Source organism: Solanum stenotomum, chromosome 7 (genome assembly GCF_019186545.1).
Source record: "Solanum stenotomum isolate F172 chromosome 7, ASM1918654v1, whole genome shotgun sequence".
Classification (NCBI taxonomy): Eukaryota; Viridiplantae; Streptophyta; class Magnoliopsida; order Solanales; family Solanaceae; genus Solanum; species Solanum stenotomum.
The window spans coordinates 2611659-2626911 of record NC_064288.1 but is presented as its reverse complement, the minus strand read 5'-3'; the positions used below and the strand labels follow the sequence as shown (position 1 = coordinate 2626911).

Sequence of the window (15253 nt, the reverse complement as noted above, 5' to 3'; positions counted from 1 at the left end):
CCCCCCCCCCCCCCCAAAAAAAAAAAGAAAACCATTTAATTGAACTTTGATACACTATGTCAATACTGCTATGATCACATAAAATTATGCGTACGCCACTTATTCGTATGTATATTCTCAAACAAAGATCTTGCCATTGTTTGTGTACATCAATTAAGTGTGACTATTTCTAGAAAAGTCTAGGGAGACAAATTAAAGACACCCTTCTCATGTATAATATGTGGAACACATATTTGACTTGAAGTTAATGGCAATGGCCTCTTTGGAAAGAACCTTGTGGGGTGAGTCATACATGTGAAAGATAGATATATGTCATTTCAACAACAAAAAAAAAAAACTCACAAGTATAGTTAATTGTTGACAAACTTTAAATAAGAGCCTCTAGTGCATCCCCACAAAGAGAGGGCAAAAAAAAAAAAGAATCAAAGCATCTTACTAAAAGGTTTATTCCAATTTATCAAATTAAAGTTTTGGCTTTTGTTTATATGGAACTTTTTTCCCCTTCTTTTTATCTCTTATTCTGATTCTTCTCATATAGCCAAAAGGATAATCCAATGAGAACCTTTCATGCTTTACCTCAAATTACAAGTACTTCTTGGTCCTCAAAAAAAAAAGTGGCATATCTTTGTCATCTTTAATAAATAAAAGTACAATTTGCTTGTTTGAGGGAATTTATTTTTAATTTCTTATATAATTGTCAATAATTTTTATTTGATAAATTAATTTTCTAGGTTGAGTCAAAATAAAAATACATTTTTTCCTTGTTTTATATTACCTACGTGTCTAGTCCTGAGTGTGCGAGGTGTCAAGTATGTCACATTGATTGAGAGTTACTTGCCTCATGTAGTAGGCGGAGACACTCTTCCGTTGAAAAATTACATTATGTAGTTAGGTAAAAATATTTTTTTATATACTATAGATCGATATTACATATTGATACTTCTTGACTTCTAGTGATTTTACTTTTCTATATATATTAACACTTCTAAATCAAAATTCTAGCTTCGTTATGGGCTCACACAATAGATTTAGTACATTCTTCTAGTCGTAGGAGTAGAGGATTTGTTTTTTCCCAAGGTTGAGGATTTGTTAGAATGTCTCGTACATATTGGTTATGAGAATAGATTGTTTTTTAAAAAGTTCTTGGATAATCCTCACGGCATAAGGTAATTTTTGGAATTGAGTTAAATCATCATGAATATATTTTCTTCCGAAGACCGGACTAATCCCTATTATTTTGTTTACGTGATGTTAAGCCATTGTTAATGTTGTATTTTTATGCTCTATATGTTCAGTCCACTTAGGTTAGAAGTGTTAAAATACCTAATAATGATTGATAAAATTAGCTTCTTCTTTTTCTAATATGCTTTTGAGCAATTTTTACTACATAAACTTATTTTTGAAATTAAGTTTGACACAATATCCATTTTCTTAACGGGAATTTCCAAAGAAAAAAAAATAGACACTAGAGGGAAATAAATTAAAACTCAAGCTTGGATATTTGGAAGACATATATCTATCAAATATCCCCACTTGTTTGTCACTACTTTACTCCTACAATATTTTTTTAAAAAAAAAGAATTTAAATGTGCTTTTATCAACATTTTATACTTTTGTAATTCCATCTTTTTTTTTTGTTTGTTCTTTCTTTAATCTATATATCTAAAAATACCAGCATTATAAAGGAGAGAAGAATCTCTTTCCAGTTTGTGTGTTGAGCATGTGAAAAGTCATGTTATTCGGTGGAGAATAAATACAAGCTACAATATATAAGCGTGCTTTTTAACTTGGTTTTATATGATATCGATGTCCTATAACTTTGAGTGTGCACATGGCAATCCACGTTTAAGTGTCCTACATGGAATCATAAATGGCAATCCTCATTCTACGTAATATTCTATGTTATGTCATGTATAACGTATGTATCTATTTATTTAATTTTATACAAATTTAAATATTTATTTGTGCACATTCAAAATTAAAGAACATAAAAATCAGATAAGAACAAATTAAATAACATATTTATGAATTATGCGAAAATATTTTCAGAAAAAATTGACACAAGAGTTAATTTTTTTCTCGAAAATTGTTAAAACAAATGCGATTATTTGGCAGTAATTTGGGGACAGATTAATATACCTCCTAGGATCCGTTGATTGGTATTCATCGATATCGAAGATGGATCTTTTGAATTAAAAATTAGAGTAGGTAATAAGGACGATACGGTGCACTAAATAAAAATTCCTTCTATATGTAGGGTTCGAAGAAGAATTGGACCATATTGATCTATTTATACAATGTCGTTTTATATTTTTACAAGAATAAAAATTGTTTTCATTGTTATAACCTGTGATAATCTAATAACATGAAGTCAATTCTTATAGTTATACGTGGAATATTCAATTTGTATGGCTTCAGTGATAAAAATATTTTTTATTTTGATGATGCATGTATTGAGAACAAGTATAAGTTAATTTTGTAAATAAGCGCTTTTGAAAATTCATAAATTGGTGATTAATTGTCACCAGGCAACACATTACACATTAGCAAATGAATGCTATAAATTCCTTTGAAAAATTATAAAATAATATACAGTCATACAATATACTCTAAATTCTTGTTGTTGAAGGAACTGAGACAACGTATACATAGTTGCGTCAAAGCTTAATTATTTCATATATAATTAAATATTGGTAACAACTTTTCTCTTCGTTTATAAAGAATTGTGTGTACAATAATTTCACAAAATTAGTTTGTTAATTAAGCTAAAGTTTCTTTTTTTAGAACCAAAAGTACTTTTGTCTAACGTTAGAGCACATGCAATTATGAATAAATAATCCAATCATTAAAAGATGACACTCTATCCTACTTAACCCTAAGAATGTACTTCTTCCGTCCCATTTTATATGCCACATTTTTTATTTGCACTTGCATTAAGAAATGAGGTAATTTTACCTTATGCCCTTATTTAATGTTTTTTTAAGACAACTTTATAATAAATGATGAATATGTTAGATTTCAAAAATATAAATGCATTTGGATGACTATTTAAATTTTAGAGTTTATTTTTGGAGCCAAAATTTTCACCAATTAATCCAAAAAAAATTAAAAAATCAAGTTTTTCCCACCTCAATTTTCCTATATATTTTGTGTAAAATATTTTTTTATATATAAATTCTTAAAGTAAACATGACAACATCACAAAATTCCTTTGAACTTTTTGAAATGTCATCTTCCTTGATAAAATTTGTTGAAGCTTCAACTTTCAAGATTATTTTTGAATTTTTTTCATCTTTTATTTTTAATATGTTTGTTGATATTTTTTTTCAAAATCAGATTCTATAGAATAAGTAGTGAATAAAGAAAGTAGTTAATTAATGAATGAAGTATTCTCCCAATGAAATTAACTACTTGTAGATTTTCTAGGTTAGTCAAAGTAAATACATTTCAAGATTAATTAATTAATCTATCAAGGGTATAATGGGAAAAATATGGTAATTTATGCATAAATTTTATAAAATGACATATATTGTGGTCTAGCTATTTTTAGAAAGGGATGACATATAAAATGGAACGGAGGAAGTATGTGAGAGTTTCTATTAAGGGTTTGGAGAGAATATTTCTACTTTTATTTGTTGTGAAATTTTAGGGAATAAGACAGAGCATCTCTTTTTATAAAGTCTTAGTTACATTTTTAGCTAATTAAATAATAATTCTTCATTACCTTTTAACTAGTTTTGTATTAATAATATTTTTAAATTTCAGCAAATTAAGAAAAAAATTATTTACTTATTTCAATTCTACTCTTATAGTATGTTATACCAATTTGTGTGAGATACACTTAAACTGATTTGTATTATGCTTACATAGGATGCATGTGTGACACTTGTTCAACTTTATATAATTTTAAGTATCTACTTTCGCATCCCCCAAAATTTGAGAACATAAATGTCAGCTTAGATCAAATTAAAGACATGTTTATATGTTTATGTATTATATCTAACTAAAATGAGGGTGAGAAATCAATAACGGTTGTGATGGAGTGGTAAGTACTCCTTCATTCTTAACCAAGAGGCCCTGGGTTCGAGTCGCGCCTTTGTTAGGGAACGATTTACTCCCAACGTGAGACTTTCCGACACGAATTCAAATTTAATCAGACTTGATGGGTACAGAGTCGCATACTCGCATTTGTGAGAAAAAGGGTGAGAGAGTAATTCTTTTTTTGTGATGCCTTTTTATCTTAGACTTTCTATATTCTTTTATACAATGATGATAGTGTTCCTTTTTTTTATTCTTTTCACCTATTATTATACTATATAAAATTTTGTATTTTGTTGTTTGTTGAAGATAGTAAATAGATGATGATTCTAGTTCATATTTAAGTTGAATAAGGAATCGTTTGCATGTGCGTAATGCGCTTCTTCGGTGGTCTCAATTTATTTAAATAGTAGCCATTTTCGTGCCTCCCTTACTGTTCTGTAGCTAACTGCTCCCCGCACTCACCTTCGCGGCGGGGCCTATTATAGCCTCTCTTTTTTTGCCGTCTGCTAACCAACAATAGCGCTCCACTTTTTTGGTCCCGTATATATGCCCACGCTCACCCAACGACTTTCTAGTATATATAATTTCTAGAGACGGAGCTAGGTGGGGTTTATAAGTTTGGATGAATTCAGTAGCTTTTTCGTAGATCTTGTATTTGTACTAGAAAATTAATTAAATATATATGTATATTAATTTATGAAATCCTAACAAAATTGATTGACGGTTCTAAAGGAAATTTAGAACCCCAAACTCTGTATCCTGGTCCGCCTCTGAATTAACAAATGACCAATGTGTTACATCACTTCTTTAATTTGTGCGCCATTTATTTTTGTTTTTCTATAAATATATCCAAGGTCCGAGTATTTTATCCAAGAAAATATCGAAAATGAAGAAGTTATCGCAAAATTATTAGAATTGATCACTAATTGGTATGGATGAATATTATTTGTTGTTGTTCTTGATTCAAAGTTTGTCATGCCTCAGATCCTGGGTGAGGTGAATCAACACTCATGAGTCATGATCTTAGCATGTTCATTCTATGTATATAGATATTTTGGGTATATCGAGACTCGATCCCGATATGTTTTCAGTTTATATTATGTGATATAATAGAGGTTTTATAAATTAGTATATACGTTTCAAGTTATATTTTCAGGCTTATCGACTTCAATATGTATAAATTAAGTATTTTCTCATGTTAGTTGAAATTCAAGTTCCATATCAATTGCATATATGTTTTGTTTGTATATTCAAATAGAATTAATTTGCTAGTTAAATTATAGTATCAAAATTAAGATAGTACTCGATATATATCAATCCACTTAGCGTATCCATGTTTAGAGTATGACAAACTTCATTATTTATGATTGAATTCTACGCATGCATATTTGTTATAATAAAAGACAATCAAATATCATATTTCTAACTACTTTGGATAAAAATAGAAATACAACAAATACTAATATGTTCGTCATCTACAATCATTTCCAAGTTAAAAATACAAAATTACGATTGTGGTACAATATTTTTTCAAATTAATATTTCTACGCACGTGTGAACCTGACTTCCTATTATAAATCAAATATATGAAATAAATATTATTACGTCATTTTGTAATATTAAAATTAACCTCTTATATATCTATTTTATTATATATTATTAAAATATGTAATTATCTCATCTTACATGCAACATGATAGTGGTTCATACTTCGTGGTAAATAATTATTCGTATTATATGTTTATATTAACTGATGAATGCACATCATATGTACACAAATATACATAACGATTATTAAATCATAACTAATAAAATATTAAATCACTCAAATTACGATAAATTATGTCAGTTTGGTGTAAAATTCTTTTAGTTCATGATCATTTTTTAAGGATTTAGATTTATTATTAAGGTCCTCACTCTTACAAAGATTTGACTAGTAACATCTCTCGAACGTTAATTTAACTAATATTACTAATGCTTACTCAATGCAAGTAAATATTTATTGTGGTTCATTTATGATTGAATCTAAATGAATGTAATTTTAAGTTAACTGATATTAATTGTCCATTTTTTTTAGAATACAAAATGAAAGTTGTGGTAATTTGACTAATTACAACTTATTTTAAAATTAATTAGAGTGAAAAATATTTATATCCCAATTTTACTGCAAATATTAACAGTAGACGTAATTCTTATGTCATGTAAACATTTTTACATTGTATGACATTTTATCCTTTTCACTTAAAGGTATTTTACTGAAATTTTAAATATTATTTTATCCTTTTAACTTATGTTGTATTATGCATGCATGGTCTGTGCGCACTGATAGTGACGAAGCCAAAAATTTATTAAAGAGTATCAAAATATAAAAATGTAGTCACACATAAAAAAAATTATAATAAGGAGAATCAATTTTTTTTTATAATTATGGAGAATCAAAATATAATATTTATATATCAAATAAAATTTTAATTTAGCTAAACAGTGTAATTGTTTGTGTCAATTAATAATTCATTAATGAAATGTTTTCTACATTAATTTAAAATTTATTTAAGGTATAAATACATAATCTTTCAAGAATTTATTATATAATCTACCTCAAATTTTTAATAATTACTAGCTTTTTGTGTAATCCACATAAAGTATATACTTCTAAATTTTTTAACTCTCTTTCATTTTAAATTGTGAAAATAAATATTTTAATATTGATTGCTATTTTTTGACACTGGAAAATTATATTTTGTTCTAAAATAGATTAGTTTGACTCGTTTGTTTTGTTATTGAACGTCCGTAACTTGTATATATGCTATATTATATTATTATTTCTTACTCTTTAAATTAACATGTAAATGATTTTTATCTAATTAATTAATTAATTAACTATTTAATTAATAAATAGTTGTTATTATCGTTGCTCTTTCACCGCTCTTCCACATTTATTTGAATTCACATAATTAAATTGTAGGTAAGTTTTACTATTCATATAACTCGTGACTTTATTATTAGTTTTTTAAAAAAAAATTGAGAGCCGACAGGTAAGGAAGAAAAGTTCTAATGGAAGACCCCATCCCATGTAAACGGCTTACCGAATTTCATCTACAAGGTAAAAGTTTAGAAATTAAATAAATCAAATTATTAGAAATAAAATAATATATATTAATTGCGTTAATAATGTGAGTTTACATAAAAACATACGTCATATATTCTTGATTTAATATAAACATCAAATGGAGACATCAATATTAATAGTATTTATTAAAAGAGATTTGCTTGTATTTACTTCTTAAATGACCTAATTATGCATGTAGAAGGATTTTATCATTAATTAGTACAGATAGCTTAAGTAACTCTGGCAATTTATCTCAAAATGCCAAATTCAACTAGTAATAATAACGCATATAGTTTTTAAAATTTATTTGTGAGGTAATTTGAGTATGTTTTTTCACATTATAACGTTATTATAGTCAATTAACATCATGAAATATTATTTTTGATATTTTCCATTAATTTGGATTAATAAAATCAACTGTTTTGATGTATTTAAATTACTAAACAACTTATATTTTGTACGGCCATTTTAATTGCATTGAGAATGTCTCATTTTGTCCTTCGATTTTATTATTACTTCTTGTTTTCTAGCTTCAATTACAGCATTATGTATTGTTGTTACTATTCTCTTTCATTAGATTCAACATGACTGTTTAAGTACTATATATTTCTTTTCAATACTCATTTTTATTATTTTATCCGTTTCAATTTATTCGTCTTGCTTTCCTATTTAATTCGTTCTAAAAAAATATTTCTTTTTTAATAACTCTTTAATTCTAACTTTCTACTTCGCATGTTTAAAACCTCAAGATTAATTCACAATTTGATAGAACGTATCTTTTCTTTAAAACCATAAGAATCATAAATTCTTTTTATTTTCTTAAACTATGTATCAAGTCAAAACTATACAAACGAATTGAAACGACGTAAATACGTTTTACTCTAGAATCTATTGAAAATAACTTCCCTATCTTTAGAAGGTAGATATAACGTATAAGACCACGTACACATTATTCTCTCTTAACCCGATAAAAAAAAAATTAGCAATTAAAAAACTCAAATTTGACAATTTGCCAGGGTGCTACATGGCCCACTTACCCCCCACGGACTTCCCACCCCAAAATCTCTTTGTAAAAGCCTCCAAAGAAGCCTTCTAAATACCCACCAAATCCCTCCTCCAAACCCCAAAATCTCTCTCTAAATACATTACTGTTGCAACAATTTTAGACTATTCAACATAACAAATTTTCAGCTGCCCCCCAAAAATACTGGAAACTTTCACTCGCCTCATAAAATTCAACTCTGCCTGTTTCAAGATGCCGCCGGCAGCCGGCGTTGTTGCGAATTCCGATCGAGTTTCATTTGGTAATTCTATGGTTATCCCTACTGCCGGTGCTCCGGTAATCCAACAACCTCCAATGACGTCGGAAACATTCGCTAAGGATGCAATTATAGCGTGGTTCAGAGGTGAATTCGCCGCTGCAAATGCGATTATTGATGCCCTTTGTAATCATATCACTCAGCTGGAAGGCGACCGATCGGAGTATGAACCGGTTTTCTCCGCTATACATCGACGGAGACTGAATTGGATCCCGATTCTTCAGATGCAAAAGTATTATTCGATTGCTGATGTAACGCTTGAACTCCGTAAACTCGCTGCTAGAAAAGTGAGTGATAGAATCGAGGTTGCCGACGTGAAACAGAGCGATGAAGTGAAGGAATCGTTTAATGAGAAGATCAATTGTCACGATGAAGAGTCGGAAAATGCAGGCGGTGAGGTGGTGGATGTAGATTCAGTTAGAGATGATTCAAATGGATCGCCGGAAAGTGAGATCACGGATACAGGTAAGTATTTAATGATTTTAAAAAACATATATATTACTATTTATTTTAAAATCTTGAGCCAAGATTCAAGTGCATAAAACAAATAATTGAACGGTGTTTCAATAATCAAGAATTAAAAAATTATAGAGAATAATCGTGTATTTCTAAATCTTATATGTAATTTTTTACTCTGTTTTTCTTATAATCTCTTGAAAGAGACTTTTCTGTGCTTGTTCTCATATAAGTATTCATATATCTTTGCCGTTAAAGTTTTTGTTTTTTTTTTTCGATGTTTGATATTTATATTAAGGTGTCAAAAATTTGTGGTTTAATCTGTTTAGCTGATCGTATTTGATTGTTATTGTCAGTTTTTTTTTGTATATCTGCTCCGTATTATTTTGCTGTTATTACTACTTTGCCACTTATTCTTTTTAAATTCGTGGAATTTAATTGGGTATGTTGTTGTAGTATTAAGGGAGGTTAAGCCTTACCACAGTATAGGACCCAGTTATGAGGCTGACGTTTGCAACAATTTTTTCTGAATCCAGATTTTTATTTAAGTATTAATATATTATCATTCTACCACAACTCACGTTTTAATAGTTAATGTCATTCTTGGCAAATTTCACATCACAAAATAAAATATACGGGCAGCGTAGAAACAGAGTAGAGAGTATAGTTTCAAAAGTTCTTTTCTTAATTATCTTGAAATTCACTTTAGATTGCAGTTACTATTACTAGGGAATTTTGACTTTTGCGTACGTGCTTTAAAAGTTTTTATCAGAAAAGAATTTAATATTAAAAAAACATTTTATGTTGTTTCTTAGGAAAAAGGTAAAACTTTATTTTTAAAAAAAAATATGAAATCGGAGTTAACATATTAAATATGTTGATTCTTTCACGTTGAATCTGACTATTGGGTTTGGATCTCAATCTAATTAATTCATCTAGGGAAAAATATCTTATTCTTGAATTTGAAATTATGGAAATTTCTCCCTTTTCCTTAAATTTAACCATTCAATATTTCAAACCTACAAATTCAATTAACTTAAATTCGTGCCACGTATAAATTTTTTTTAAAAAAATGCACCCTAGCAGAAATTTTTCCTTCTGATGGTTGAAAATTCTCATTTCTGTTTAAATTTAAGAAAATGAGTTTTTTTTTTTACAAACTGAAAAAAAAAAAAAAAAAGATGTGAAAATTTTCTGTCAAAGTTTTCAAGCCAAAACCCAATTTGGTGTGATGAAATTCAAGTGAAAGTTGTCATCCTTCTCGACCACTTTATTTTCAAAAGAAGACCAAAATATTCAGATTTTTAGGGATGACTTTTTCAGCTTTACAATTCCAATGTCAATCCCTTTATCCGTTATTTTCTCTTTCGAATTGGAAATAAAAACTTTAGTTAAATGCTGTTGATTTCCCAATGTTTTCTATAGGAAAAAAAGTTTTGACAAAACCAATGTGGGGGAAAAGGGGTGTTGTAATTTTAGGTGTTTTTAGGTGCAGCAGAGAATCAGAATTCAGAAACACAGTGAGTTTCACTGTACCAATATTTGACTTGATATAAATTTATGTGTCTAATATTTGAGCGAATAAAAAGAGAATTTTTAAGTTAAATTATTTTCAATTGAAGAAATGTGATATTTTTTTTAAAGTATTTCATATAAACGAAGAAAAATTTAGGGAAAAGAAGACGGCTCTGTTAAGTAGATGCCTCGAGGTGGGTATCATAGACAGAATTGACTCATTAAATTGTTCTTACTTTATTTAGTTGTGGTCTCAAACGTGTGCTGTTTTGACGAACGTCATACCTCTGTTTTTGTTGGCTTTAGTGTTTGGCTAAAGTTTTGGCTGGAATTGACTAACCTAATTCATTAGGTTGGTTAGAATTAATTCAAGTTCGTTTTGTGAAAATAATATTAGCTATAAGTTGGCCATTGAACTCTAGATACAAATAATAAAAGAATACTTTCATCATTTTAGTTTATGTGGTGGCTTAATTTATTAACTAGGCAGCCGTTCAAGAAAGTATATCATCATTGAAGGCGATTGAAGAGCTTTCATTGAATAATGCAAGTGGGCTGAGCTACTTCCATTCCAAGTTGTGTCTTAGTTCGGCTCGATTTAAAGAAAAGATCATATAGACACATAATCAATAAAATGATTGAGAGATTAACGAGATAGTGATTTTCACGTGCGAAAGCTGGTTCACTATTACTATTTGCAGGCTTATTAGTGAAAATATATTTTCTATATAGATGTAAGATCAATACTTGAATAAATAAAAAAAGATAGGAGTATCGAGGAAAAAATCTTAAATCAGCCAGTTGTCTTTGGGGGGACTGTTTAATTTTGGTTCACTTTTTGTGTGATCCAATAATTTTGGGGGTTTGGGCCAAGGCACTTGTTGTAGTATTCCGTATTCATTTGGTAGGTTTATAGTGTGGGCCACCTGCCTTGTCTCTCTTTCCTCTCCAAGTGTTAGTGCTGGCTGCTTTCATTTTCTTGTCGCAATGCTATAATGGAACGCCGGAAAGTTCTGTCCCCTCTATATCTTTTTGGTCTTAAATTACACATATACTAATATTATAAAATGATTTTGTTGCTTAGTATATGCTTTTAAAAACGAATATGCTCATTAATATTAGCAACAAATGGTATAACTTGATCATGTTGCTAACCAATTTATCAATCTACTAGTTCACCTTTAAAAACTACGAGAATGATCAGCGAAGTCAGTTGGTTATAATATCTTAAGTTATTGAATTCTAAATTAATAGTTTATATAGATTTGATAAAAATTTTAAAGACAAATATAAGATTTGAATCAAAATTACTGAGTTCGGCACTCACAAACAGTATTGTTGCTCCACCCATGACTCTTACCTTTTTGTGTGTTATTAATATTGGTTAGGTGAACACTAATGGAGTTGGAACTGTAGCACTTGTTTGATATCATTATGTGGGGACTAGTTGATTTTGCCCCGTTCTTTTACTGTGGCTTAATGTTATATATGGTGTCATTTCCATCAATATAAACGTGGTCAACGATAAATAGATTACATTTTATGCCATGATAAAAGGGTATTGTCTTTTTCAGTTTTTCTTTTCTTTTTTGGCAAGGGACGTAATTTTGCCCATTTGCCAAATTCAGCCAGAACTAACACTCTTAACACCAATGCTAATATTGTGTCTACAAGAAAAATATTTAACTCATAACCAGAGTAATATGTTTATTGATGATACTTATTAGTTGAAAATATGTTTTAGATGTATTAGCACTTATATTGTTGGAAGATTTACGTTTAACACACTTAACAACTTTGTTAAAGATTGTGTCTGCAAAAAAACTACTAACTCATAATGAGTAACAATGGTCATGCCAAACTGTCAATGGACATAGTGAAATTGCTTTCAAATATGCATTATCAAGGTTTCTTGTTATTGCCAAGACATATGATCAAGCATGTTACAGTGATCCGTTACTTCAACTAACTAGCTAGTGGAATTTTACTTGCATCATTGTGGATGGAGAATACACATATTTTAATTGCTTACTTTTATTTTATAGGATCTCAAGAAGTACAGCATTTCCTGGATTCTGATGAATTTTGCACAAACCATGAAAACTGCGAGGCGAGGCATGACCAGATGAAGATGACAAAGGGTTTTGTATCAAAGGAACCAGTCAAAGGACATATGGTAAGTCCTCCATTTCCTTGTTATTTTACATCCATTTTGGTAGGATATGAATGTTGTGAAGATCTTAAACTTCCCTACATTGTTGCTGGCAGGTGAATGTTGTGAGAGGTCTCAAGTTATTCGAAGACGTTTTTACTACGAATGAAATCTCTAAATTAGATGACCTTGTGAATGAACTTCGAGTTGCTGGTCAAAATGGTGAACTCTCAGGTGGATCCTGTGATTCGTGACGCTTTTATAGTTATTGTTGTTTCCTTTTTGGGGCGAAGTTATGAGATAGTAAAAGGACACCTTCTGTAGGTTTGCTGGAGCAGGTTTGAGCATTTGTTTTTTCTTTATGACTAATTGCAGCTGCCTTAAAATCATTGTTTGTGACTTGGTGCTTGAGGTTGATGCCTGACTTTGTTTTCACTCAAACTTCCCTTTTGCTTATAATCTGATGAATCAAACAAGCACCAAAAACATCAACTAAAGTTAAACTTCTTCTACTTCTTTTTTGGTAGCCTTGTCAAGTTTTGCGACACCAGCAATGTCAAATCTGATTTACTATTTATTTCTCCAACGTGTGATCTTGGATAAATTCCTGATTGATCTGTGACTGTGTTTCAGGTGAAACTTTTATTCTGTACAACCAGCAGGTGAAGGGCAGCAAAAGAGAGCTAATTCAGCTTGGTGCACCAATTTTTGAGCATGTAAAAGAGGACGCCGCATGTCAGAAGAGTAAGTAAAAACGCGTCTTAAAACATACCACCTGTTGTTGCTATTTGTGGTTTTACAAGATTTGACCATTGTCCCCCAATTCTCCTCAACTTTAATCTCCAGTTCTAATTCCTTCATACCTATCATAACTTGGAAAAATGCCAACTTTCAGGTCACAATGAGCCCATTCCAGCCCTTCTGCAAGGTGTCATAAACCACCTGATTCAGTGGCATCTAATATCAGAGAATAGAAGACCTAACAGCTGCATCATCAACTTTTTTGATGAGGTATTTGCATTTATTCTAGAGTTATGTTGGCCTGCAACATTTTTATCAGTATAAAAATGAAGCCTAAATGCTTGTCTGCTGCTCTTTTAGGGGGAGTATTCACAGCCTTTCCTGAAACCACCTCACTTGGAACAGCCAGTGTCCACCCTTGTCCTAGCTGACTCAATGATGGCATTTGGGCGAACACTTGTATCCGACAGTGAAGGGAACTACAAAGGCTCGCTCATGCTTTCTCTAAAAGAGGGGTATGTACTTCATTTATTGTAGGTTCTTTACACTGATGAAGCTTTTGCTCTGTAGTTCAGATTGGCTCAGTAATTACAATCTTATTTTATAGATGAATGGACTTTGCCGGAGTTTCAGCCATAACATGAAATATTTTCTTCAATTTTTGTTGAAGTTCCATATGATGATCATCCCTCTAAAACAAATGACCATTCTTATGGTTGGTTTTGCTACCTGTTGTTTAATATTTGCAGGTCTCTTTTGGTCATGAGGGGAAACAGTGCTGATATGGCCAGACATGCTATGTGCTCATCTCCTAACAAAAGAGTTACGATCACATTCTTCAAAGTCAGAACAGAGATGGGAAACAACTTTTCAGAAGCTGCTCCTCTGACTAGAGCCATGACCATATGGCAACCTGGTGTTCCAACACAATATGCAACTGCAAATAGAGCACACAATGGTTATGAGCCAATGGATATGATCCCCAAATGGGGGGGTGTTGTTCGATCTCCGGTGGTTATGCTGGCACCACTGCGTCCAGTAGTTATGAATCCCCGGAGGGCTCCTCGTGGTGGTACTGGTGTATTTCTGCCATGGAATGGTGGATCCAGAAAACCTGCAAAGCATCTTCCACCACGTGCTCAAAGAGGACGGTTCCTTGCACTACCTCCCCCTGGTAACTCGCCTAAATCAGAGACCGCTTCAGAACCAAGTTTGGATTTTGATGGCAAATCCCCATAGATTCTCCAGTTTGAAGTCTTTAAATACCCTTTGTAGCTGAAGGGGCTTTCTCCTACTGTGTACAATGAGTGAGCATGAATTTGCTTTCTTTTTTCTTATGGTTTTTCAAAGGTTTTCCTTCTCTTTTTTATTTACGTAGAGACTAGGCGTTGGCTGCTATACCTGTTCACCTATGTGATAGGCTTTAGAGATTACTGAGCTTAGGTAAATGGAGTGTATATTAGCCAAACAACAGGCTGAATTTTGTATTAAAGTTTTCATTTTTACACCAGTCTCTTTTTAGGTCAGTAGGGAATCATTTTAGGTAATTAACTATGTCTGGTTTATGTGGTTATCTGGAATTCATCATTATTGACTGATACAGCCTCAACATCCCAATTTTATAAAGACATGTTCACTTTATAAATGAAGAACTGGACATAACAATCTTGATTCAAACTAGAAAATTTACGAAGAATGGAAATTAGCACAATCGAACTAACTGTATTATTGATTCAGCCTCCTTGGTACTATGTTTTCTAGTTATAAAACTTACATTACCTTGTGAACAAAATACTTGTCTTTAAGTTATCATTTCCCAGATCATATGTTGAAGGCCAGTAATAGTCGTTTTTTTAAGGTAATTATTATATTTGGTTTTCATGTTTCCTGAACCGAATTCCATCTTTATTGATCCATTCA

General features: G+C 30.7%; 1 protein-coding gene across 1 annotated transcript; it reads left to right on the top strand.

The window, feature by feature from the left end:
• Positions 1-8254: 8254 nt before the first annotated feature.
• Positions 8255-14838, top strand: LOC125871051 (RNA demethylase ALKBH10B-like). The gene is made up of 7 exons (XM_049551637.1): positions 8255-8934; positions 12486-12616; positions 12709-12826; positions 13226-13336; positions 13488-13603; positions 13694-13848; positions 14083-14838. The coding sequence occupies exons 1-7, from the start codon at positions 8406-8408 to the stop codon at positions 14570-14572; spliced, it is 1650 nt and encodes a 549-aa protein (XP_049407594.1). The 5' UTR covers positions 8255-8405; the 3' UTR covers positions 14573-14838.
• Positions 14839-15253: the final 415 nt, after the last annotated feature.